This window comes from Mesocricetus auratus, unplaced genomic scaffold (genome assembly GCF_017639785.1).
Source record: "Mesocricetus auratus isolate SY011 unplaced genomic scaffold, BCM_Maur_2.0 Super-Scaffold_100676, whole genome shotgun sequence".
Taxonomy (NCBI): domain Eukaryota; kingdom Metazoa; phylum Chordata; class Mammalia; order Rodentia; family Cricetidae; genus Mesocricetus; species Mesocricetus auratus.
This window is the reverse complement of record NW_024429266.1, coordinates 102,584,821-102,609,568: the sequence shown is the minus strand read 5'-3', so window position 1 is coordinate 102,609,568 and position 24,748 is coordinate 102,584,821. Positions and strand designations below refer to the sequence as shown.

The window sequence follows — 24,748 nt, the reverse complement described above, 5'->3', positions numbered from 1 at the left end:
GGTCTGGCGGATGTTAGGTGTGACTCTCCAAACCCTAGACTCTGGACCTCAGATCTGCGCAACTTACAGCCATGGCCTTATCAAGCGTCATGAGAGACGTCGGGTTCCCGGTTCCTATAACCTGGGCACTTTCCCTGGGCAGGGGCAGCGGGAAACCCCTCCGATGCTTTCTGCACGCATGTTGCATCCCATCCCGGGCCCAATGCTCCACGAAGCAAGGGCCCAAACCTAGGACAAGCGCGTCCTCTCCGTCCACGGACTAGGTCACTGTGCTTCACCAGATGAATCTCTTAAAAACTAAAGCCAGGCCTGGCGGTGCTGGCGCAGCCTTTAATTCCAGCACTCGGGAGGCAGAGGCAGGCAGATCTCTGTGAGTTCGAGACCAGCCTGGTCTACAGAACGAGTTCCAGGACAGCCTCCAAAACAATACATAGAAACCCTGTCTCGAAAAACAACAAAAACTAAAGCCAGGGAGCTGGAGAGAGGCTTGACCATTAATAGCGAGGACTGCTCTTCCAGAGGGCTTGAGTTCCAGTCCTAGTGCACACGTGACAGCTATCAACTGCCCACACTGCAGTGTCAGAATATCTGATGTCGCCGGGCGGTGGTGGCGCACGCCTTTAATCCCAGCACTCAGGAGGCAGAGGCAGGTGGATCTCTGTGCGTTCGAGGCCAGGCTGGACCGATAGCCTCTGAAACAATACAGAGAAACCCTGTCTCGTAAAAACCAAAAAAAACAAAAAAACAAAAAAAACAAAAAACAAAAAAAAAAGAATATCTGATGTCCTTTTCACGCGCGCGCGCGCGCGCGCACACACACACACAAAGTTAGTATTACAAAAATTAGGAAGTGGTGACACACCTAAGCTTGAAGCCAGCCTGATCTATGTACACAGCACAGCACCTTGCAGGCCAGCCTGGGGTACTGAGTGAATCTCGGTGTCAGTCCCCTTCACTGAAAACAGAAGGCTGGTGTTCGGGAGGCCCGACTACAAGACTCTTGCTTGACTGTGGGGCTTGACTGTGGGAACGAGCAGGTAGGGAGCATCGACTCTTAGAATAGGACGCATCCTGGGTTGGAACCCGAGCGCCAACAGGAAGAAAAGATAATTGATTGCAAGGGAAAGGATGGGTCATTCCGTAACAGACGTCTGTGGACACAAGATAACGTTTTTATTACAGTTAGTTACTGGGCGAGGGGACAGCAAATCGAAGGACAACTGGTGGGAGCTGGCATTCTTCCCACGCGGGCCCTCGGTCTGGAACACAGGGACTTGGGCTTGGCTGCAGGCACCCTTGCCGGCCAAAGCATCGCGCCACCCTTGGTGCTCCTGCGTCTCAAGCGGGCCTAGAATTCTGTGTGTCTGAGGTTAGGCTCTGCAGTCCTGCTTCACTTCATCTCTCAAATGCATTGGTGCACCATCAAACCAGTTTTGGGTGCAAGTTCTGAGTAGGTGTGGGGCAGCACTGGATATCTGGGCTGTAGGCCGAACCCTTAAACGAACCCGCAGAAGAGCAGCCTAGGGGAAACAGGCGGCGGCGTGCGGGAGAAAATGTCCCTCCACCTCATGGCTTGTAGACCACGGGGATCTACAGACTGGGACTGAGCACCCGAGCGGCGGGTGAGAAGCTAGACAGCCTAGGGTCCCCAAGTCTCCAGGTCCCCAGGCTGCGCCCCCGCACTGGTTCCGGGACACTGCGGCACCAGGTAAGCCGAGTCGTGCAGCGGGGCCGGGGGCGGGGCCGCGCGGCCGCGGGAGGGGGCGCGGGGAGCTCAGGCTCCGCCCCCCGCCGGAAGGGAAGGGGAGGCGGTGGCCAGCTCCGGGCGAGCCAGACGCGACGGGGAGAGCGGCGGGGGCGGCCAGGCTGCGGGACCGGGCGGCTACCGGGTGCACCGAGCCAGGGGCCGGAGCGGGCGCGCCGCCAACGCGGTCACGTGCGCGGCCCCTCCTCTCGCGCGCGCCTCCTCCGCGCGCCGCGCTCCCCATTCATAAATTCCCCGCCGGCTCCGCGGCCGCCGAGCTCCAGAGCCATCCGGGAGCGCCGTGCATCCGCCGCCCGCCCGCCCGCCGCCCATGGGCCGCACGCCCCGGCGCTGAGGTAGGCGCGGCGGGCCCTGGCGCACGGGACCGGGCGGGGACGGGCGGGCCGAGGCGCGAGGGAGGCCCGGGCATGGTGGCCGGCCCCCGGGCCCGCCCTTGCTCCCCGTGCTCCATCGCGCGTGGCCCCGGGGAGGGGGCGCGGCGTGGGGACGGCCCGAGGCGCCCTGTACCCCGCCCGCCGTCCGCAGCCCGGAGAGGGATCCCTCCCCTTCCCACCCTCGGCCTCAGTTTACCCTAGTGACTGGGCGAGGGCAATGTCGCCTAGGCCTCCTGGACCCGCATCGGGTTTTCTGCTCTCTCTCGAACCCTGTCCTGATGGGGGGTCCTGCGGGGGTCCCTTGTCTAGGCTGGCGTGGTCGCCGGCCCTCATGACCCCCCCCGCCTTCCTCGCTTTGGGTCTCAGCCATCTTCCCGTCACTCCCGTCACCGTGCCCCACCCCCTCCCGCCTGAGCTCGTCCCCCGACCTACATGCGCGCCCCTTGCCGCCCGCCGAAATTGATGCCCAGGAGCGCTGAGGACGCGCAGGTTCCCGGGGCCACATTCGTGCTATTCCGGGCCTCAGTCTCCCCTCAACTCCCTCGCCGTCCAGGCCGAACGCCCTGGCGTCGCTGGAGGCTGCGGGCTTTTCTCTGCGGGATTGGTGGTGGCGTGGGAAACTAGGGGTGACTGGCCAGAGCTCTCCCTGACACCCCGGAATACTCCTCCTCCCCCCCCCCCGAGTGCGTCAGGTGCAGCAGCAGCCCCTTCCTGAACGTTGCTCCCCACCCCCACCCCGAAACGTGGCCTAGCCTCAGTTTCCCCAAGGCTGCAGGCTGAGGCCTGGCGGAGCAGCCATCTTGGCCGTGGCTGGGGCGCCCCTGCGAGCGAGCGGCCTCCCCCGCGCCCCCGCTCGCCTCCCACTGCCTGGCAACCCGCCCCCCCCGACGCGGCCCTGCGCGCCGTCGCCATGGGAACCAGATTTTTCAGGCCAGGAACAGACGAGCATCTTTTGTCCTTTCCCCTCCCACCATTGCGGGGCACGGGGGCCTTCCCTCTGGAGTCGTGACTTGGGTGTGTGTGTGTATGGGGGGGGGTCACTGGTGCAGCCCCTCCCACGCCTCAGGTGTCCCATGGGACCCTGGGACATGAAGAAACCTGCGGGGGCTTCGTGTCCCCTTCCTCCGAGGGTGCTCTCCCTTGCCTGGGCACGGCAGCGGCGCTACCTTGCTGGGCCGGCCACCCCGGCCAGCCAGGGAGACATGACAGAGATGTGGGAGAGCCGCTTGCACCCAGACACACGCACACACACTCTCTCTCTCACACTGCCGCGCACGCGCCGTGCCACTTGCTGTGTGATAAAGATGGCGAAAGAGAGGTCCTGGGAAAAAAGCCCTGGCTCCAGACGCCCTGGGGGGGGCGTGGGGGTGGCACACATAGCAAGACTCGGCCCCACCTGCCCATGAGTCACCCCAGTGACGGCAGCGGCTGCTGCTGCACGGGGATGATGGGGGCCGGCTTGCAGGGGCTCCCGTGGGGAGGGGCTGGCGGAGCTGAACCTGAGCTGGCTCTGTGCCCCACCTGTAGCCTCAAGATGCAGCCCACGGCCGCCATGGTTACTGAGGCCACCGCCGCCGCCACGGCTGCCCTGACCACTGCGTGGGACAATACTACCAGCCGCCCCACGGTGGGTGCGCGACTCCTGGAGGTCGGGGGGTGGGATGGCATGGGAAGCCCACCCTGCAGCGGAGCCCTGACACGCCTCGCCCCATGCACCGCCCCCCCAGGCGGAGCCCGACCCCATCTTGGACAACTATGTGCTGCTGGTGGTGGTGATGTCACTGTTCATCGGGGGCACCCTGGTGGTTCTGTCTGGCGTCCTTCTGCTCTGCAAACGGTGCTGGGAGGTGCACCAGCGCTTCAACAGGTGCACGCCGTGGAAACCCCGTGCTGACACGCCCAGGCGTGCCCGCAGAGCCTCACCGGTGGGGGCCCCGGCCCTGCTCACCCGTCCCCTTCCGTCCCCAGGGCCATGGAGGAAGCCGAGAAGACCACCACCACCTACCTGGACAACGGCACCCACCCCATACAAGGTGAGGGGCCCGCGTGGCCCGCAGCGCCCCTCGCTGCACTTGACTGTGCTTCCCGCCGCGCCCCGCCCCTCGGCCCCCTTGCCCGCCCCCTCGGGCCGCCTGACGGTCTGTCTGTCTGTCTCCCCCACCAGACTGGGCGCAGTTCGAGTCCGACTCATCTCTGTTTCCTTAACGCCCAGGCGTAGGTGCGCACAGGCGCGTGCTGAGAGCGAGTGAGTGTGTGAGCGGATGAGCGAGTGCCCGCCGCCCCGCCCAGCCCGCCCCGTCCTGCCCTCACTCGGCCCGCGCCCCCCCTCCCGGCCCGCCCCTGCCCAGCGGCCTGGCTGGCAGCGAGACACGCGCGGCCCACCCGGGGCCCACCCTCTCTTGACTCTCCTCGCAGACCCCGACTGCAGGGGGGAAGACCCCGAGAGCCAGGACACGGACACGGAGCGCTTCCTAGCCACCAGTTCCACCGGCCGCCGCGTGTCCTTCAATGAGGCCGCCCTGTTTGAACAGAGCCGCAAGGCTCAGGACAAGGGCCGCCGGTGAGGGAGGCCCGGGGGGAGGTCACGGCCGCTTGTGCGGAAAGCGGGGCACCCTGGCTCGGGTCTCTTGGTATGGGCTGGCAGGGTGGATGGTGGACAGTAAGTATCCGTGCTAAGGTACAAGCTCTGCGGCTCAAGTGTTGGATACCAGCACACCGAGGCAGGAGAATTACCAGAGTTATTTTTACATGCTTGTTTGTGTTTCTGTGTGTGTGTGTATTACACGTGGGTGTACACGGGCCAGAAGAGGGCGACAGATCTCTCTGGAGCAGAATCCCAGGTAGTTCTGAATGCCCGACATGGGCCCTGGAAACCCGACTCGGGTCCTCTGCGCGAGCACTAAGTGCGCTTAGCGCGGAGCCATCTCTCCAGTTCTGATCCGTACAAATCCGAGGCCTGACTGCCAGGCTCTTACCAGGCCCGCTAGGGCGCATTTCAGGGCCAGCCTGTAGAAAGGAAGCGCCGGGCATGGCGACGCGGCGCCAAGGCTCGCACTGGCAGAGGCAGGAAGGTGACTGCAAAGCTCAAGCCGCCCCGGGCTAGAGTGAGACCTCACAAAACCAAAATTGGGATCGCTGCGGCCGGAGGCAGGCAGGCAGGCTCTCCGAGTGCAAGACCAGCCTGCCCCGCGTAGAGAGAGCCAGTCTTACAAACAAACAAAAAACGGGGTTGTTCCAGCACTTGATAGACGGAGGCACAGAGACACAGAGGTTCAGCCGCCCTCGAACAGCCGTAGATGGCAAAATAGGTGCTGTGCTAGGGAATGCTGAGAGCTGACTGCCGGCCGGGCCCCGCCATAGGTACACGCTGACGGAGGGGGACTTCCATCACCTAAAGAATGCACGCCTCAGCCACCTCCACCTGCCGCCCCTCAAGATCGCTACTATCCATGAGTGTGACCCAGGCGAGGCCAGCTCCGTGGCCTCACCCCACCCAGCTACCACCCCCAAAGACAGCTTGGCCATTTTCCAGGTGAGGCGGATGTTGCAGCCAGCCCTGGTCCTTCGCTGAGTGCGGTGGGTACAAAGGGTTCAAGTAGGCATCGGGTCCCGGCTGGCTGGGGTGGGGGCGGGACTTCCCCCCCACCTACTTGTCCTCCCCCACCCCCTCTGTCCCGCAGCCCCCCGGGAAGGCCCTCGCCGGCCGATCAGTGGGCCCTAGCTCCGCCCTGCCAGGCGACCCCTACAACTCTGTGGACTTCTCGGAGATCAGCCCATCTGCCTCCAGCGACTCTGGGGAGGGCACCTCGGTGAGGGCTCCCTGTGTTCTCCCCACAGTGTCCCAAGATGGAGATGCCTTCTCTTCAGAGTCAGGATATGGTACCCTGAGGTTCCCTGTAAGAGCCAGGCTGGTGGCCCAGGGAGGAGAGCTGCTAGGCAGGGTGCTTCCCCTGGACAGACAGACAGACAGGGTCCAGGAGGGCGGGCAGACCCGGCCCCGGAGAGGAGGCCGTTGAAGGGTGACCACAGGCTTACTTAGCGGGGACCCAGCGTGTACCTGACAATCACCCGCGCTCCCCCACGCCCCCCCAGTTAGATGCAGGTGTCCGGGGTGCCAAGGCTGCCGGGCCTGAGGCAGGACCTGGGGAGACGGGCACAGGCTCTTCCGGGCCGGGCACTGTGCTACAGTTCTTCACACGGCTACGCCGCCACGCCAGCCTGGATGGGGCCAGCCCCTACTTCAAAGTCAAGAAATGGAAGCTGGAACCCAGTCAGAGAGCATCCAGTCTGGACACAAGAGGTGAGACTCCAGAGTGAGCGTGACTGCCAGGGCCATCTTAACGCAAGTCCCAGGCCTGCACGTCTCCAGGAAGGCTGTCACGGCAGTGTGCTGTGTCTCCTAGGCAAATGACAGCCCATAGCTGGTGCTCATCTGCACGCTTCACCCGTCGCCATGTCAGAGGCCCCCAGCTTCCCCCGACCTCCCCACCAGGTCCTTTCACCTGTATAGGCTTTGGCTTCCCAGAACCAGTCACGGGTAGAGCTCCTCTCTCGTGTGTGCGAGGCCCTGGCTTGCATTCCCAGTGCCATATAAACATAGTGTGCATGTCCCAACACTCAGGAGGTCAAGGGTTCAAAGCCAGCCTCAGCTATGTAGTAGGTTTGGGGCTAGCCTTGGCTACGTGGCTACTGAGAGCTTGTCTCAAAAACAAAAAATAAGGAAAGGAAAGGGGAGCATTGGGTTAGTTCTAGGTCCTATGGAGGCCTGTTGGTTTGAGTCCTCACTGTGTGTCCAGGTAGGTCTTGAACTCTTGAGTGTGGGGATTACAGGCACAGGCCACACCCTGCTAAGCCCCAGGTACTTCTGCCCTGGACAGTACAATTTGGGCTTCTGTGGCCGCACTGTCTGCCCCACCTCAACTTCTGCTGTAAGAAGTGACTTTCATATGCAAATGAGCACAGATTGTGCCAGTAAAGCTATTTACAAAAAACGGCCAGCCTGCTGTCCCAGCGTTCAGGGTTGCTCACTGGCTCCCCTGTGGGAGAGGGGTGGGAGGGTCTGGACGGCAGAGGGCTCACACCCTCCCTTTCTGGGGGCTGCTGTGGGAGGAGGACCTGGGTTCGCAGACGGAGTCACGATTCCCGGCGCTAACTCGACAGGCGGTGGAGGCCCAGAACCTGTTTTGCGGGTGGCTCCCACCGCACCTGGAGGCCTGCCCACTGGCCGTTGTGTTTGGGGAAGGTCCTGGCCACTGGCCAGGAGCGGGGCGGGGACGGGGTGGTTCCCCCAAGCCTCCCAGGCTAGGGAGCAGCCTGCAGGTGGCGCCCTCCTTCCCTAGTCACCCCAGCTCCCCGCGCCTCGCGCTTCCCCAGGAGCCGGGCCTGTTAGCCACCGCGTGTCCCCGCTCTCGGTCACACCTGTGCGGCCAGGGACGTGCCCCTTCCCCGTGCCCTATGCTCACTTTCTCAACTGACCGGCGCCTCCCCCACAGGTTCCCCTAAGCGGCACCACTTTCAGCGGCAGCGGGCAGCCAGCGAGAGCACGGAGCAAGAGGGGGACGCCCCCCAGGCCGACTTCATTCAGTACATTGCCAGCGCAGGCGACTCGGTGGCCTTCCCACCCCCCCGCCCCTTTCTGGCCAGCCCCAGCAGCCCGCCCCCCACTCTCGGCAGGTATTTTTCAGTAGATAGGGGTGTTAAGGGTGGGCCTGTGGGCCCCTGCCCTGCCCCGTCCCCCCCTAGGTGGCCCGGGGACCGCCCTCCTGGCCCTGTGGACACGAACTGGAGTCACCCTGGCCACTTCATGGGGGCCAGCCCTCCAGCGCAGACCGGAGGAGGAGGAGGGAAGCAGGGAGAGACCGGGTAAGGGCAGGTGGGCAGATGATGGCTCCAAGGTCTCCAGGATGGGACCCCCACCGGAGCAGGGTAGTGGGCTTGGGCCTACCCTGGGCCTGCCAATTTGTGGCAGACTCCGAGGCCGGAAAGGCTCCTCAGTGGTCCCAGCGACCCTTCTGCCTACCTGCACTCCTGACGTGTGGCCTGACCACCCCTCACAGAAGCCTTGGTGACTGTTCTATCGGAAGCCCCCCCCCCGCCCCCTGCAGCCCCAAAGCAAAATTCCCACATGCTCAAACCACTAGGACACACTTGGGGTGACCCTTGGCTTCTGTGAATACACCTGGCCCATGACCAGTAGGTGAGGTAACCATCTAGAGCAAGAGGCCAACCGGGAGCCTACTTCAGGTCCATTCCCTTCAGTCCCTTGCACGTCAAGAGAATGTATCTAGGAATGGCCCAGGCTCCACGGGGCCCCTCCATGTCCATAATCCCTAAAGCACAAACGTGTGGCCGGCAGGGCAGGGCAAGGCCCGCAGGCCCTGACCACGTGGGCCTGGCCTTGCAGGCTAGAGGCAGCCGAGGCGGCGGGAGGAGCAAGCCCCGAGACTCCCCCCGGAGCACAGCATCAGTTTGGGGCCCGAGCATGCGCAGCAGCAGGACCCGCAGCAAGAGCAGGACGTCGAGCATGCACAGTGCAGCTACCGCGACCTGTGGAGCCTTCGTGCTTCGCTCGAGCTCCACGCGGCCACTGCATCGGACCACAGCAGCAGCGGTAATGACCGCGACTCCGTGCGCAGCGGCGACAGCTCCGGCTCAGGCTCCGGGGGCGGCGGCGTAGCACCCGCCTTCCCGCCCCCACCCGAGTCTCCTCCTGCCCTGCGGCATAAGGACGGCGAGGCCCGCCGCCTGCTGCAGATGGACAGTGGGTATGCGAGCATCGAGGGCCGCGGTGCGGGCGACGACGCCTCCGAACTGCCCGCTCCAGCCCGCAGCCCTCCCCGCAGCCCGCGAGCCTGGCCACGCAGGCCGCGCCGCGACTACAGCATAGACGAGAAGACGGACGCGCTTTTCCACGAGTTCCTGCGCCATGACCCGCATTTCGACGACGCGCCACGCCACCGCGCACGTGCGCACCCTCACGCTCATGCGCGGAAACAGTGGCAACAGAGAGGCCGGCAGCACAGCGATCCCGGTGGCGCACGCGCGGCCACGCCCCCCGGGGCGGCCCGCCCCGTCCGGGCGCCCTTGCGCCGCGGCGACAGCGTAGATTGTCCCCCCGAAGGCCGTGCACTGCCCACCACGGGCGAGGACCCGTCCATTCCTGTCATCGAGGAGGAGCCGGGCAGCGGAGGCGGTAGTTGCCCAGGCTCTGGGCTGTGCGTCGAGCCCGCCGGGGCGCTGCTGGACAAGCTGGCGGCCAGCCTCGACGAGAGACTCTTCCCGCCCCGTCTCGCTGAGCCCGTCGCCGCATCCCCGGTGCTGATTGTCGCTGCTGCTGCCCCCACGTCCCCCGACCACAGCCCGGCCTAAGCTCTGAACTCCACTCGCCCCTCGGCAGCTCCTCCGGAGGCACGTGGGGGCCGCGGGGATGGCGGCGACAGCGGGAGACACCTGCGGTTGCCGTGCATGCGCGCACAGCCCAGTCCCAACTGCACGTGGCAGTGTCCCATCGGGCACTCTGCGGGTAGCAGTGGCCTCCCGAGGCCCCAGGACCCTGGCTCAGCTGCAGGGGGGATGAAAGAGTTGGGACTCTCCAGTCCTCAGTTGACCGACCATGGTACCCAGCCTCTGGCCACAGAAGCGGGCGGAACAGGTTGTTCTGAAGAGCATGCGCAGCCTCCCTCCGGGACCAGCAGACCTCCATTTGTGAGCACGTGCTGGTGGTGCCATTGCCTGCCACACGCATGCGTGAACCTACTGGCGGGGAAGGGACCTTGGGGCACTGAGGATCAGAGAGAAGCTAGCTGTGCCAAACCCTGAATCCGTTTACCTCGTGGTGTGCGCTCTGGCAGCAGCCGTACAGCACCGTACCCTCCCTCTCCGAGCAATAATCACCCTGCTCTCAGCATGTGCACAGGCCCCGCCCCGCCCCACTGCTCCCCAAGCCTTGGGCTTTGAACACGCGGACAGAATGGCCCAGGCGGCAGCTTCAAGTTTCCCAAGCTTTATTTATTGCCAAAATATAGGGCGGCCTCGCTGTGAGTGCCCGCCCACTCCCTGCCCTCTGTGGGTAGTTGTGTTGTCTGGTTGATCATAAATGTCTCTGCATATTCGCTCGCTCTGGGTCTTTTCTGCAGGTCACCATGCGCCCCGCCTGCTCCACATTTCCAAACACTCTCATAGCCACGGCTCAAATCCACCTGTTTTATTAAAAAAAATGAACCAACCCAAAGGCAGCAAGGCTCGCGGGGCGGCATGCGGGCGAGGCCGGCCAGTGGTCTCGACATAAAGTGCTTCTGGGGCGGACTCCGCCCTCGGCTCCAACGTCCGAGTGTCAGATGGGTGGGCCCAAGAACCGCAGCCTTGCTGAGGCACCTGCTCGGGGGTCCGGGTGGCAGACTGGAGACAGAAGGGCTCACTCGGCATCTGGCCCCTGCAGGGAGGTACATGCCACCCCGAGGGGCAGACCCTTCACACAACCATGATCGGTAAGGGCTGCGGCCTGTCACCAGACCTCACCCCAGGCAGCCAGCGGAGCCTTGTCCCCAGGGAAGGAGCACAGCAGACACCCACTGCGCCCACCTGCACGCTGCAGTCACTGCTGCTTGCAGGCTGAGAGCCGGCGGATCTTGTTGCTGGAGCATGCCTTGCGAGCAGGGTTGGCGGTGCCGGACCGGCCTTCCGGCTTCACCTTGCTGCTGAGCTGGGGCTCTGTGCCATTGACACACACAGCTTTGGGCAGGCTGCGGCTCTGTCCATTTTGACCCACTTCCTCTTCCAGGACCTGTCCTGCGGGAAGAGGTCAGGCATGGATTGAGCCACGGGACAGGCATCCCAAACCCCAGGGCCCAGCCAGCCCCCACTGCGCCAGAGGCTGGTCAGGCTAGGCCTTCTAGCCTCCAGCTTCGCCCCTCAGGGCTCCAGTGGTCTGCCCTGGCCCCCCTGCCGCATGCCCGTGCTCACCTGCCTGTCTAGCATGGGCAGCCCAAGCACCAGCTCACAGAGCTGTCTCTCCAAGTGAGCCAGGCTCTAGACCCACAAGAGGCCCATGGAGATGACGCACTCAGCCTGGGGCTGCTAGCCTAGCTTGCTCTGCTGGCCTGCCTTCACGGTGGGGACAGGGCGCCTCTCCCGAAGCTCCTCAGGAAGTAGGCAGTCTCTAGCATGTAACTACATAGCGACCAGATGCTTGAGATGTGGCTATGGGAACCCAACAGAGGTCCCCTGCCTGTGCTCTTGGATGCAGAGTCCCTCTCCCAAACCTCTGATTTGGCCCAGACTGGTAGCACCCACGGTGCCCTTCACTCTGGGCTGGCTGGACCCTGGGGCATGAGGTTAGGTGGACCCTGTAGTAAGTAGGAAGTGCCCCCAGCTCCCCACCAGGCACAGGGTGGGTAGGTGGGTAGAAGATGCCTTTGTCCTATTGTTGCAGAGCACAGTCTGCACGCCAGGTGCACAGGATGCCACTATACAGCACTAGCCCAGGTGATACATGGGCCCCACGGCCACCCAGACACAAGGCAATGTCCCCAGACCCCTCCCTGTGGCCTTGCCTTCCTTCAAACCACTGCAGCCCCGAGGGTCCCCAAGGTGCGGTGCAGTGTCCTAAGTGCACCTCTCCCCCACCAAGGGGCCCAAAATGGAGGCCCTGCCAGGTGCTAGCCCCCAGCTGAGAGTCCAGCCTGTGGCACATCCCAGCCAAGGGCTCCAGGTGACAGGGCCCTCACTGCTGAGCAAAAGACACTATTAGGAGGACTGAACCTTGAGGACTGCCCAGGGCCCGTACTGGACATTAGGGTCCTAGCTGGCACCCAGCAGACACTGCTTCCAGAACCCTCAATTGCTACAGGGACACTAGGGGCCTCACCCCGCCCCCTCTGAAGGGCCAGGAGCTGCCTAGCAGTAGGGCCTGCCTGAGGGGCACACAGACAAGGCCCGAGAGCCCTAGCCAGTGGTAACCTTGGCACTGAAGGCCTGACTCAGGCCTTGGACCCGGGTGTGCTGTTGGGTACCCTGGAGGAGCCCTGCCAGGGTAGACAGGGGAGGGCAGTCGCAGCAAGCATCCACCTGCAGACACAGTGGACAAAGCTTTATGGAGGGCATGGGTGGGGCAGCAGCCAGGGAGCTACACTAAGGCCTGGAGCCCTCCTCGGGCTCGTCTCCAGGAAGGCCTGCGCCCTGGTTCTTCCACATGCATGGGCCCCATGCATCCTCGCTAAGCCCTGCCTCGGCCGCCTCCTCCTCGACACCTGGGGAAGAAGGCGACATACGTCAGGCCTGGCCAGGACTGAGGGCCACTGGACCCTCCCTCGTGTGGCTGCTGTGTCAGGGCCCCTGCCCACTGCCCTCCAGCTAGCTCAGAGACTGCCACAGCCAGCAGGATGGCTTTGGCAGCTTGGTGGCTCATCAGAGTGGAGCCTTGGGGACAGGACCGGCCCCAGAGAGCACAGAGGCACCAGCTCCAGGGCGACCCAAACCGAGCCAGCTCACCAGGCACTGTGAAGTCCTGGGTGTAGATGATGCCATCATCAATGTCAAACAAGTCCTCATCCGCATCCGCATCCGCATCCGCACGGCCATGCAGGTCCTCCAGGTAGGGGACCACTGTCATACTGCGCCAGCGGTCCTTAGTGTCTGGGCTCGGCGGGATGGGCACTAGTGCTTCAGACAGTGGGTGTTTCTTCCGGAACCAGCTGTGAATGCCCAGGTGCAGGAGAGCCATCAGGTGTTGGGTGTCCAGGGACACAGCTGGCCACTCATACAGGACAAGATCTACCACAGCCCAAACATCCCACAGCTGCCCTTGTGGAGGGCAGGGCCTCAGCACTTAGGCTATGGGTTTGAGGTCTCAGCAACAGGGTCCAGGCCCTGCCACGTGCATTCAGACTAACACCCCAGAAGCCACTGCCCACCGCTGGCAACACTGGTCCTAGGACCAACATGAGCAGTCAGGGCCCCCTACCGAGTTCCACCCATCTCATAGAAACAGGCTGGAAGCCTTCCCTGGGGAACACCCTGACAAGCCTGCCCAGCACAGAGCTCAGGACAACAGGCAGAGATCACAGGCCGCCGTGGACCCAGGACTCCCGCAGCTGAGTGAATAAGGGACAGGACGGAGCTCCAGTGCCTCCAAAGGCTGCGACCCTCGCTGGGTGCCTCCCGCTTCCCAGTGACCGCCCAGACGGGCAGGCTCCACTAGGTCAAGAGCCAGCTGGGGTCCAGCGCGGCCCCTCCTTGAGGCCTGACAAGGGCTTTTGTGCTCTTCCCAACTACTCCTGCCACACCCTCCCACCACGGAGGAACTGCCTCAAACCCCGGCCCCCGAAGCCCCAGCTTCTCAGCCACACAGCTGCCTGAACCCTTGACAGGGCAGCAGAGGGAGGCAAGTCTGGGGCAGGACAGCGCTGGAAGGCTCTGAGCCACGCCTGGACTGGCACTAGGAGGGAGGAAGGGCCAGCATCCCTTATGCCCCAAGCTCACACAGCAGCTCTCCAGGCCAGCAGCCAAGGCATGCACACACCCTCACTCCCGTGCGTCTGCAAGGGCAGCGCTCACCTGTGCTGCCTGATCTGTCGAATGGAGAACCTCTTGGCTGGCTCGTACTCCAACATTCCTGTGTAACACAACAGTCAGTGTAGCAGGTGCCCGCCTTCTCTTTGCCACAGCCCCCCCATATCCACCCAGATGGCCTTCCTAGGCCCCAGAGAGACAGCAACAGGCAGCCTGGGCACTGAGACCCCCACCCTGGATGAGGACATCAAAGCTGACACCAGTGCCACCTGGTGCAGAGCCCAGGACACACAACCCTGCGTTATCGGCACAGGCACCAAGGAAACTGCACCCAGAGACCTCCCCTGCCAGTTGACAGGGGCTGCTCTATTGTCAAGCCAGGCCACTGGTCCTGCCCACTGCCACCTCTGGCCACCTAGGGACTGCAGGAGAGTCGCACTGACTCAGAACCTCTCCACAGATCAGGGGCTTTGTCCATAGTTGTCCTGGCATGCAAGGTGACCCACAAGCCACCAGGAAGATGCCCACCTCGGAGCAGGTCAGAAAGTGGTGGGCCGCAGTCACAGGGGATGGTGAAGTCCCCTCTCCCGATGTTCTCAAACAGCTTGTAGATATTGTCTCCCTCGAACGGGTACAGGCCTGTGGTGATGTTGTAGCTTCACAGAGGAGGACAGTGTCAGTGCTGGCCACAGCCCAAGTCCCAGAAAGCACAAATGTCAACTGGCAGGGATGCGGCCATGTACCAGCACCCTCCATGTGGCGCTGCCCTGTGAACCTATGTGGAGGGGAACTACACCCACAAATGGGGATGTCCAACCTGCTGGTCACACCCTGTGGATAGAGGACACTAAAGCAAACCACAGTTCCCCATCTGCTGCAGGGTCCAGGACACTTACAGTGTGACCCCAGCTGACCAGATGTCCACCTTGAAGCCTGAGAAGGTGTCGAGTCCGTTGGCGATCTCAGGGGGCTGGAAGGCTGGGGAGCCCTGGCTGGTCCGGCAGGTGTCGTCCACAGCAAAAGGGTGCAAGGCCTGCAGGGCAGTGAGAGTCAGGGGTGCTCAGGAGAAGTGGCCCAGAGCCCTGCACACGGTGCCTACCTCGGCAACACCCAGGTCGGAGATCTTGAGCGTGCCGTTGGTGGTGAGCAGCAGGTTGCCCGGCTTGATGTCCTTGTGCACAATACCCTGGCTGTGTAGGTACTCCAGGCCGTCAATCAGCTGGCAGAAGTACCTGAATGGGCGGGACCAGCTCAGGCCCCACAGGGTCTCAGCCCATACCATGGTGCCTACACACACCTGCTTTGCAATTTGGGAGAGTCACAAGGCCTGGCCCACAAGGGGACAGATGTGTGGAGTTCAGGTGGACAGACATGAGTCAGAAGGCCAGAGCCCACTGTGAATCACAAGGGCAACTACAGTCACTGTGCCTAGGCCCAGGGTGCCAAGTCTCCCTCTGGCTTGACCTCTTCCCCTCTCCGTGGTTCTGTGTCAACCCGGACTGTGACTGCTGAGACTGGGAGAGTTGGCCAGGTTTCAGAGTTAAACTCTGCCTGCCGGGCAGTGGGCCCACAGGAGAGTGAGTGACTCCCAAGCACATTGGCTGGGCCGAGAATTGGGGTCCCAGGAACATGTGGGTTTTCCTGACAGTGGCTGTCATGAGCCACAGAAAGTGCTATGTGCTCCTCCTGCACCCAGCAGGGCACTCACCCATGGGCCTGGCACACCGGGAAGCGCTTCTCTGGCACACTGTCCAACATCTCCTGCATGCCACACACGCAGTACTCCATCACCATATACGTAGGGCGCTAAGGAAAGCAGCTCACGCCAGGCCCTGGGAACCCTGCTCCAAGCAAGTGCTCTGGAACGCCCTGAAACCCGAGGGAAACTGAGGCAGTGAAGACACTGCTGAGGGTGCAGGGCCCCACTGGGCCAGTAGACTGCTACCACGCTCATCTCTGGACTTGCAGGGCACACAGGGTCACTGCACTGCCCTGGCCCACATGGAGTCAGCGTAGGACACAATGGGACCGGAAGTGGGTCTGTCTCCTCGCCCCACCAGGGTGGAAGGGGAGCTAGAAGTGGGGGCTGCAGCCAAGTACAAGGCACTGGGCGCTCCATGGGCTCCCAGGACTGCCCAGATGCAGAGCACGCTCTGCAAGCTCTGCCCCTGGGAAGGGGAAGCAAGGGAAACTACTAGAACAGAGGCACTGACAATGCATGTGGGCTCCAGGTGCCCCAGACTGTGCCCAGGGCTAGCCAGTGGCCAGACCAGGCTGGCACAAGTTGGAAGCTCCATGTCCTGCTTACCCTGTCTGCCAGGACAAGAGGCAGAACTGAGCTGCAGCAGAGGCTCTGGCTGCAGAGGGTTCCACTCCCTGCTACACAGGGCCCCCACTCCCTCCACCCCACAGGATATATCTTCTGCTTCTCCTCATTGTACAGCACGTCCACCAGCTGAATCACATTCCGGTGCCGCAGCCGCCGCAGCAGCTGGATCTCCCTGTAACAGAGGACACTGCTCAGCCGACCCTGCCTGCCGTGAGGCTGCCCATCTGAGAGCACAGTGAACACGGGAAGGCGGCGTCACACCTCCTGCTTGCCTGTGACACCTGGCTCCCAACCAGGGACACTGGGATTGCAAAGCGTCATGTCAAGTGGCACACGCTCAGCACAAGGCAAGCCTGGAGCTGCAGACGCCAGGGCAGTGGGCTTTCTCCCAAGCACTTCTCCCTCACGACCCTGGACACATGTCCCCAGCTGGGCTGAAGGACAGTCCAGAGACTGACAGCAGCGTGGACAGCCACCAAGGTGTGGCAAGGAAGACACTGGTCCCACATGAGAGCCACTGTCCAACAGGTTGATGGCGCTGCTAGCCAGTCCTAGAGGCTTTCCTTAGCTCAGGGCTGATGTATAGATGGTAACACAGCACCCCAACACCAGGAGCTCCACCACCAAGTGCATGCCCAACACCCACCCTGTACATGTACAGCCTCACACACGGAACGCTCCTAGCAACCAAAAGGCACAGGCCAGGGTGGACACAGACACAGGCAACATGGCCACCACCAGTGTGAAGAGCAACAAGGCTCTGACACTTAGCAATCACACCCAGCCAGAGATCCAGGCACAAAAGGCCACACAGTGTAGTCCTTCATGATAGGAAACATCTAGAACAAGTGAATCCAGAGACAGGGTTCGCTGGGCCCGGGGTATGGTTGGGTGCACGGCTCTTGAGGGCTGCCTTTGAGGTGGTGGAACACTGTGGAACCAGACGGTGCACATTCCCCGTGAGGCTGGCTTCCGTGCCACCGTGTGCTCTGCGTCCTCACCGACACGCTCAGTTGGGGAGAAGATCCTTCCCTAGCCTGCCTTCACCTCCCAGGTCCCGCTTCTTCTACAACTTTCCCTGCGCACAGCCGCTGGGGCCCATCTCACGCTCTGAGCCGTCCTCCTCCTGGCCTGTTCACGGGTTGGTGTGGAGGGTGAGCCTGGGGAGCAGGCTGCAGGGGAAGAGGCATTTCAGTCTGAGAGCCATGCTGTCACCCAGGGTCTAAAGTCAACAGTGCCCACCCAGACTGGGCACACTGAATTTATGGAGCTGTTCTGTGTTCCAAGCCTGATGGGAATATGCTGGGGCCAGCAGGACACCATAATCGCCCATCCTCAACACGGTGGGTACAACAGGCCTTGGGGCTCAGTCTTAGTTCATTTTCTGTCCCCAGAGGCCAAACATGAAAGACAAACCACACAGGCTGGACGCACAACCAGAAGAGAGTGTTTTGAGCCACCCATGGGTACCCACTGGGTTAGGGAACCACAGCACCCAGTCTTGGGGTTCTTGGGAAGCCACCAGCAGGGCCCAACCTCAAACCCTACCAGCTCTCCACTTGCACACTGAGTCCCAGGCACTCACTGGCTTTACAATCAAGGCTCTCACCCTGGTGTCCCCACATGTCACAGCAGGGACTGTTACAAAGGCAGGACTCGAAGCCCACTAGGAACGTGGGAGCTGAGGCAGATGCCATGTCCAGCACACCTGAGCTCAATCAACCGACAGCTGTGCTCCACAGAGGCAGCCCACCTGAACAGTCTCCTGTGCTGTGCACAGCATGGCCACTGAAGGAAGTGCCAGGCAGAGGCCACGTGTGAGGCCACGGGCTCCCCGGACGGACAGCTATGCCCAGCTAACAGAGACAAGGCCAGTAGCTAGCACATACGCAAATGAGCACACACACCAGTGAAGGTTGGCACCATTCCACCAGCTGCCCCACTGAGGGCCAGGGCCACATTGCCCTCTCTGAAGTTAGAATCTACTCCCAAAGCCAGGTGGTGGCGGGGCACGCCTTTAATCCCAGCACTCGGGAGGCAGGATGATCTCTGTGACTGAGGCCAGCCGGGTCTACAGAGCGAGTTCCAGGCCAGCCTCCAAAGCCACAGAGAAACCCTGCCTCAAAAAAAAAAACAAAAAAAACAAAAAACAAAAAACAAACACACACACACACACAAAAAAAACCCAACCAACCAAGAATACTCCATAGACCATGCTGTTCTCTGGGGGGAGTCTGGTGCTCTGTCAAGTTCTCCTCATCCTCCACACTCCCATGCTATCACCACCCAGACCCTAGACACTGCTCTCGCCATGGACAGTGCTCTCCAACACCCTTTGTACCACACAGGGACTGCAGCTCCAGCCCTGAGCAGCAGCACCAATGCAGGCCGCTAAACATAGGCGTGGGCTGTCATCCCCTTCCCAGCTAACAGAGCACCCACAGGGGCAGCGCTGGCTTGTGCACAGCCCCATGTGGAGATTCCTTCTCGGGGATCAAGTAGCTTCACCAATGTCCCTGGACACAACTAACCACCTTCAAGGCCCCCAGAACTGAGAACCTGACCCTCAAGGGTCCATCAACTCCCTGGGCTCAGTGTCATTTGTGGGGTGTATGTTTGCAGATCTCTGGGACAGGGTTAATACCTCAAGAGGAACTGGTTGTAACATGATAACATCTAGCTGGGCATTGGTAGCACACACCTTTAATCCCAACACTCGGGAGGCAGAGGCAGGCGGATCTATCTCTGTGAGTTCGAGGCCAGCCTGGTCTACAGTGGGAGTTCCAGGACAGCCTCCAAAACAATACAGAGAAACCCTGTCTCGAAAAACAACACAAAACAAAAAAGCTAACATCTAACGTGCCCCCAACTTCCCCTCAGCCTCCTGACCAGGGCACCTGCCTGGAGAAAGACCCTGCGCTCCTCCACAGCACTGCAAAACAAGCAGCGCGTTAGCCCCACCGTCCAGAAGCCAGAGGCAGGCAGAGCTCTTCCCTTTGAGGCCAGTCTGGTCTACAAAGTGAATTCCAGGACGGCCGGAACTGTGTCCTAAAATAAATAAATAAGCCAGGCTTGGGAGGAAGAAGTAGGTAGATTTCTGTAAATTTGAGGCCAGACTGAGCTAGAGCAAGTTACACAACGGCCAGGGCTACACAGAGAAAGCCTGTCTCAAAAAAACAAAGCAAACAAATAAATAAAAATCCCATGTGTATGTGAGAATGCATGAGATGCATGTGTGTGTGTGTATGAGAGTGTGTGTGTGAGAGAGACAGCGTGCATGTGATGCCTGTGTATGTGTGTGCATGCATGCAATGTGTGCACACACGTGTGCCTGTGTGTGCTCTGCCTCCTCGTTCGCTCAGAAGCGGAGATGGAGTGCTGCAGCAGTTCCTTCTGAGACTAGAACATTCCATCCTGCATGAAGTTCTTCAAGACAGAAGGTAAACAACACAAAATACTTTCAGGAAGTCTGGTGTGGGTGGTGCACGCCTTTATTCCCAGCACTCAGGAGGCAGAGGCAGGCAGATCTCTGTGAGTTCGAGGCCAGCCTGATCTACACTCTAGAGTGAGTTCCAGGACAGGATCCAAAGCCACAGAGAAACCCTGTCTTGGAAAACCAAAAAAGAAAAACTTACTGCTTCTATGAGGCTCACTGGTTGAACATCTAAGGCCCTGACTAAGCCCCCAACACCTACTCCTATCACAAGAATGTACTTGAGGGCAGGAGGCAGCCTGAGGGCCTGGGCAGGTTCAAGCACAGGAAGGGCCCCACCCCTACTGCAAGCCCTCAAGCTGTGGGGCTGTGTCACCGCCCTTCAGTGAAAAGGAGAAGGAAGTGACACGGTGCTGCAGTCGTCTGGGGTAAGGCAGAGGCAGCTGCAGGTTAGCCAGGGCTGCATAGAGAGCCCTGGCTCAGAAACAACAGAAAATGACTGATGAGAGAAACTGCCTGTGCAGTGGCACTGGAGAAGGCAAGAAGCCAGCTGAGCGCAGAGAGCATAGGCAGGGAGGAAGTGCCTTCCGCTAGGTTCCACCCAAGTTCCTCTTGGTCAGCCCAGGCAAGGCCCAGACAGGATGCATAGTAAGTTCCCTGGCCACTAACCAGAGCTGAGACTACAAATGTGCTGGTGTTCAGTCTCAGGCATCCCTGCACCCTAGACAGACCCCTAAGCTTAGAGAGGAGTCACCAAACCAACTGAGCCCTCAAGGTAGCAGAGCTCGGTGACAGGGTACCTGCCTGCATGTGCCAGGCCCTGGCTCCACCCCCAGTACTGAAGCGGCGGCGCCTGAACGTCCTGAAGGCTGGTGCGGGTCCTGCCCTCACTCGAAGCAGATGCTGGAGTGCAACACCCCCTGTAGTCCTGTGTGCTGACTGCCCAGACCGCCCTGACAAGGAAAGTGGCTAACAGGGAGGAGTAAATCTGACAGGCAAGTACAAGGACCTGAGTACAACCCTAAATACCCATGAGATCTAACTGGTGATGCACACTGTGAGCACACAGCAGCCTAGTCACCGGCTGCAGCTCACCGTCTGAAATGAGGACTGCACCTAAGAGACAGACAACGCCTCTGGCTGACCTCCAGCTCCACATGTACACACACACACACACACACACACACACACACACGTACACACTCACAAGTGTACACACTCACAACGAAGTGACCCACCGGAGGCCACGGCACACGGGCAGCCTCAGGCACATCCCTCAGGCAGGCAGTGGCAGCAGCTTGTCAAGTATGCTCTGGATGCTCTGTGCGCCGAGGGTTGAAAGGCGTCAAGTCCAGGGCTCTGCTGCCCACCTCGCTAGCATCCCAACTATGTGCAGCACATCGCAGGGCTGCCAGTTGCCACGGGGCAGCCTCCAGTTGTCCCTGGAGAGCCGCCAGCAACACAGACAGGTGCAGATCCAGACAGGCAGCGACACCCAACAGCTGAGCACACTGCCCACCCCCATCCCCAAGTGGCCAGCAGCCATCCAGCACAGGTCACTCTGCCCAAGCAAGTGCTCCCTGTCCCCAAGGAGAGCCGGTGGCCAGGCACTTTGCAGAGGGCACACAGCTCAGCTAAGCATGCTAGCAAGGCCTTCCTTCAGCTCTAACTGCTTGCCTGGAGGACAAACTAACACACAACTAGGAATGAAGAGGGTCAGGAACAAGAGCCAGCAGGAGCCCTTGCCTTAGTGACTGGGGGAGCAGAGGCACAGGAGTCCCACAGCCAGAGCTGGCCATCCACAACCTGCAGCTGACAAACAGCAACCTGACAGGGATGTGTGCCTGGTGCCAGCACACACAGGTAGAAGCAGGAAGAACTCTTGAGGCCCAGAGCTCAAGAGCAAGCATTATGGCAAGACCCTGCCTCAGAGACACAAAATAAACGCCTTGCATGGTAGTCATCCCACCACTCAAAGAGACACAAGGTCATCCTCAACTACATAGCAAATTTGAGAATGGGGGACTAGAGATGGCTCAATGGTGAAGAATGTTTTTGGTTCTTGCAGAAGAGTTCAGCTCCCAACACCATGTTAGTCAGCTCCTAAGTCCAGCTCCAAGGAACAATGTCCTCTTCTGGCGCCCAAAGGCACCCAAATACATAAACATCCCCATTCCTACCCACCTAACCCACACACAACAAAAACACACAAACACCCCATTCCTCCCGACCTACATGGCTCAGCGGTTAAGAGTGCTGCTGACTGCAAGCTGGCGTTGGTGGCGCACGCCTTTAATCGCAGTGCTCCGGAGGCAGAGGCCGGGGATCTCTGTGTTAGAGTTAGAGGCCAGCCTGGTCTAGAGTGAGGTCTAGGACAGCCAGGGCTTCACAGAGAAACCCTGTCTCAAACAAACAAACCAAACCAAAAGAATACTAGCTGCTCTCCAGAGCAGTCCCCAGAACCCACAGGACAGCTCACAACTGTGACTCCAGTGCCGAGGACCCAGCACCCTGGCCCAGACATACACGCAGGTAAAACACCAATGCACATAAAATAAAAACAAACCATACACACAAGAAGAAAAGCAAACGGCCAGCTTCAGTGGGGAGCTCCTGCCAGGCTCCTGCCCTAGCCTGCAGCGTACAGACACTAGACTGGAGAGCCATGTCTTGGCGAGAGGCGCTTCCTTCACCTGTCCCTGCTGACAGGTCTCAGAACGATGTCCACTCACAAAGGGCAGTGAGGCCCCTCAGTCAGGGGGCCACACCCCATCAGGCCCCCTGGTAAGTCAGTGGAGGACACCACAGCACACTGAGGAGCAGCAGGTCCCTGCAGCCTTCTCAGAAAGGCAGGCACCACACTGCCTCACGCGGGCATCCACTCTATCGTATTGGAAGGGGAAAGCTTCGCACACAGACTGGGCCTGGAAGGTTCCAGACACTTCACCATGAGAGACACAACTTGAGTGGAGTTTATTAAGTCCTGAAAACAAAAGGGCCTTTTTGACTGGGCCAGCTGTCAGCCAAGCTGCCTCTTCCAGGCTGGGACTGCGTGTGGGTCACACAGACAGGTGCCCAGTCTCAGGGCTCCCTCTGTACCAGCCACTTAGGCAACAGGGACCACACCAGACTCCATCACAGACACCTGGCCTTGGGTCATGTCATCCGAGGACTTTGGTACAGGGCAGTGTCAGACAGTCTGCAACTCTGGCCTGGGTTTCTCCCCTGGTTTTATCTTGTACGTATGCATGTGTCATAGCACACGCATGGAAGCTGGGTTTGCTCTCATCGTGTGGGGCCAGGGCCTTCACCCCCTGAGCTATCTTGTGAACCCGTTTTCCTTATGGCTGGTGTAAAACCTGAAGCAATCCTCCTGCCTCGGTCCCTCTAACACTTGGAGACAGGTGCTACTTGCCCAGACCCACTCCCCCTCTTGAGGAACAGTCCAAACCCCTTACAGCACCCTAGCCATGCCTCTCCACATGCAGGTGGGGCCACTTCAGGGCCTACAAGCCAATTTCTCTCACCTGAGCCTGCCTGGCCCTGCAAGTCACACCTGACCAGGCAATGTTAGGTACAGAAGGCATGAGACCTGAGGTAGCAGGCGAGGGCTTTGCAGTCATGGACAGGGCCGTGGAGCCCTCAGTCACAGGGAGAGACAGCACACAGACCTGCCATGAGCACATGGAGCGCTAAGGGGGCTGAGGACCTGAGAGGGGCTGCTTGCCTCGGGAGACACCACCCAGACTTGAGGCGAGCAGCCTATGGCACCTCCACTTCACAAGACAGGTTTCCCCAGCTCAGGTCTGACTTCTAGCTGCTCCCACCTGGAGGAACACCCCAGATCCCTCAGAGTCAGACTAACCCAGGGCCACCCATATACAAGAAGCCAAGCAGGTCTGAGGCTAGCCCAGGACACCAGCCTGCCCTGCTCCACCAGCTGGGTGCACACACCTGGTCTGGAGCTGCCCACCTCCCTGTGAGCACCACTCAAGAGCAGCTCGCAGCTGGCAAAAACAAGCTCTCAGCTTTCCCTGGGACAGGACCACAGGCAAGGTCACCAGCCAGGCAGTCTCCCCTGGGCTGGTCCCACAGATAAGGCCCCTTCTTGGAAGCCAGTAGGTGAGGTTTCCTAAGTTCCGCCTAGCCCGGCAAGCCATTAAGATTCCCACGGCCCAGCCACACAGCCACGCAGGACACGGCAGGGACCCTGGCCAGCACTGGCTAGCTACCTCCTCCCCAGCCTCCCCGCTCCCAGCCCGTGGTCACCATTATTTTTGGCCCCACCGGCTCCCTCTGACTCCGTAAACAAACTAGCCACCCGCCTGGCAACGCCCGCCAAGGAAGCCAGGCCGGGCCAGCGCCAAGATCCGGCGGAAAGAGGGCTGGACGTGGTCACACGGCCTCCACCAGGGAAGTCCTGGGGGCGCCCGGAGCACACGGTCCCTGCGCAGTGACGCCTAGGTACAGATGGAATAGATGGACAGAGGGAGGGGAGAGGAAGGAAGGAAGGAAGGAGGGAAGGAAGGAAGGAGGGAAGGAAGGAAGGAAGGAGATGAGAAGGGAGGGGGGTTAGAGGGGAGGAGAGAGACGAGCCAGGAGTAGAGGAAAGAGGAAGCAGTGCCCGAGCCGGCCCCAGGCCCTTGGCACCTACTTCTTGACGTTGGCCTCGCCATTGGGGATCCTGCGCAGCTTTTTCTTCTTGAGGATCTTCACCGCCCTGCGACACAAGGTCTCGGAGTCCAGCACCTCCTTCACCTTGCCGTACGAGCCCTCCCCGAGCAGGTCCCCCATCAGGTACTTGCCGATGAGCTTGGCGCGCTTGCGGCGCGGCTGGTAGATCACCTCGGTGGAGTCGATGCGGTGGATGAAGGTGTCCATGCCCACCGACATCAGCTCGCCCTCGGGAAAGAGGCCCAGCGGCTGGGGGTCCGCCACGTCCATCCTGGCCCAGTCTTTGTCCCCTTCAGGGACGCCAATTCTTTCCGAGTTCGAATCTGCCCCCTCCCCGCCCCGCTTCTTCCAAATGTTCAAGAAGGAAAAAGGAAAGAAAAAAAAAAAAACAACCACCTCCCCAACCCTCCCGGTCCCCTCAACCGGGTCCACGTCCCCTTCGTGGGCGCCAATTCTTTACTTTTGACTTTTCCCCGTCTTCTGGATGTTCAAGGAGAAAAAAAATAAGCAGGAAAAAAGCAATCAACCCTCGCGTCCCCCCAATTCGGGTCCCCGGGGACGCTGCTTCCGACGGAGGCGACGGTCCGCCGTCGCGGCGCGCGGGCCGCTAGGTCATGGTCGCCACTCGGGCCCCGCGCTCCGGCGCCCAAGGCGGCAGCGCCGAG

The 24,748-nt window shown here is 61.0% G+C and overlaps 2 protein-coding genes across 8 annotated transcripts; one reads left to right on the top strand and one right to left on the bottom strand.

Moving 5' to 3' along the window:
• Positions 1–1,845: 1,845 nt before the first annotated feature.
• On the top strand, positions 1,846–10,247 carry LOC101836319 (CACN subunit beta associated regulatory protein). The gene is given in 11 exon segments (XM_005083325.4): positions 1,846–2,100; positions 3,667–3,766; positions 3,867–4,006; positions 4,108–4,172; positions 4,555–4,699; positions 5,500–5,671; positions 5,820–5,948; positions 6,232–6,439; positions 7,632–7,812; positions 8,543–8,585; positions 8,587–10,247. Coding segments are annotated over 10 exon segments (2,097 nt in total). The 5' UTR covers positions 1,846–2,100; positions 3,667–3,673; the 3' UTR covers positions 9,508–10,247.
• Positions 10,126–24,412, bottom strand: Stk11 (serine/threonine kinase 11). 7 transcript variants are annotated; one of them, NM_001281592.1, is given in 10 exon segments: positions 10,126–10,337; positions 10,720–10,926; positions 12,628–12,830; positions 13,693–13,750; positions 14,176–14,303; positions 14,544–14,680; positions 14,747–14,879; positions 15,356–15,445; positions 16,065–16,148; positions 24,064–24,412. In NM_001281592.1, coding segments are annotated over 9 exon segments (1,317 nt in total). In that variant the 5' UTR covers positions 24,354–24,412; the 3' UTR covers positions 10,126–10,337; positions 10,720–10,732.
• Between the last annotated feature and the right edge of the window lie 336 nt (positions 24,413–24,748).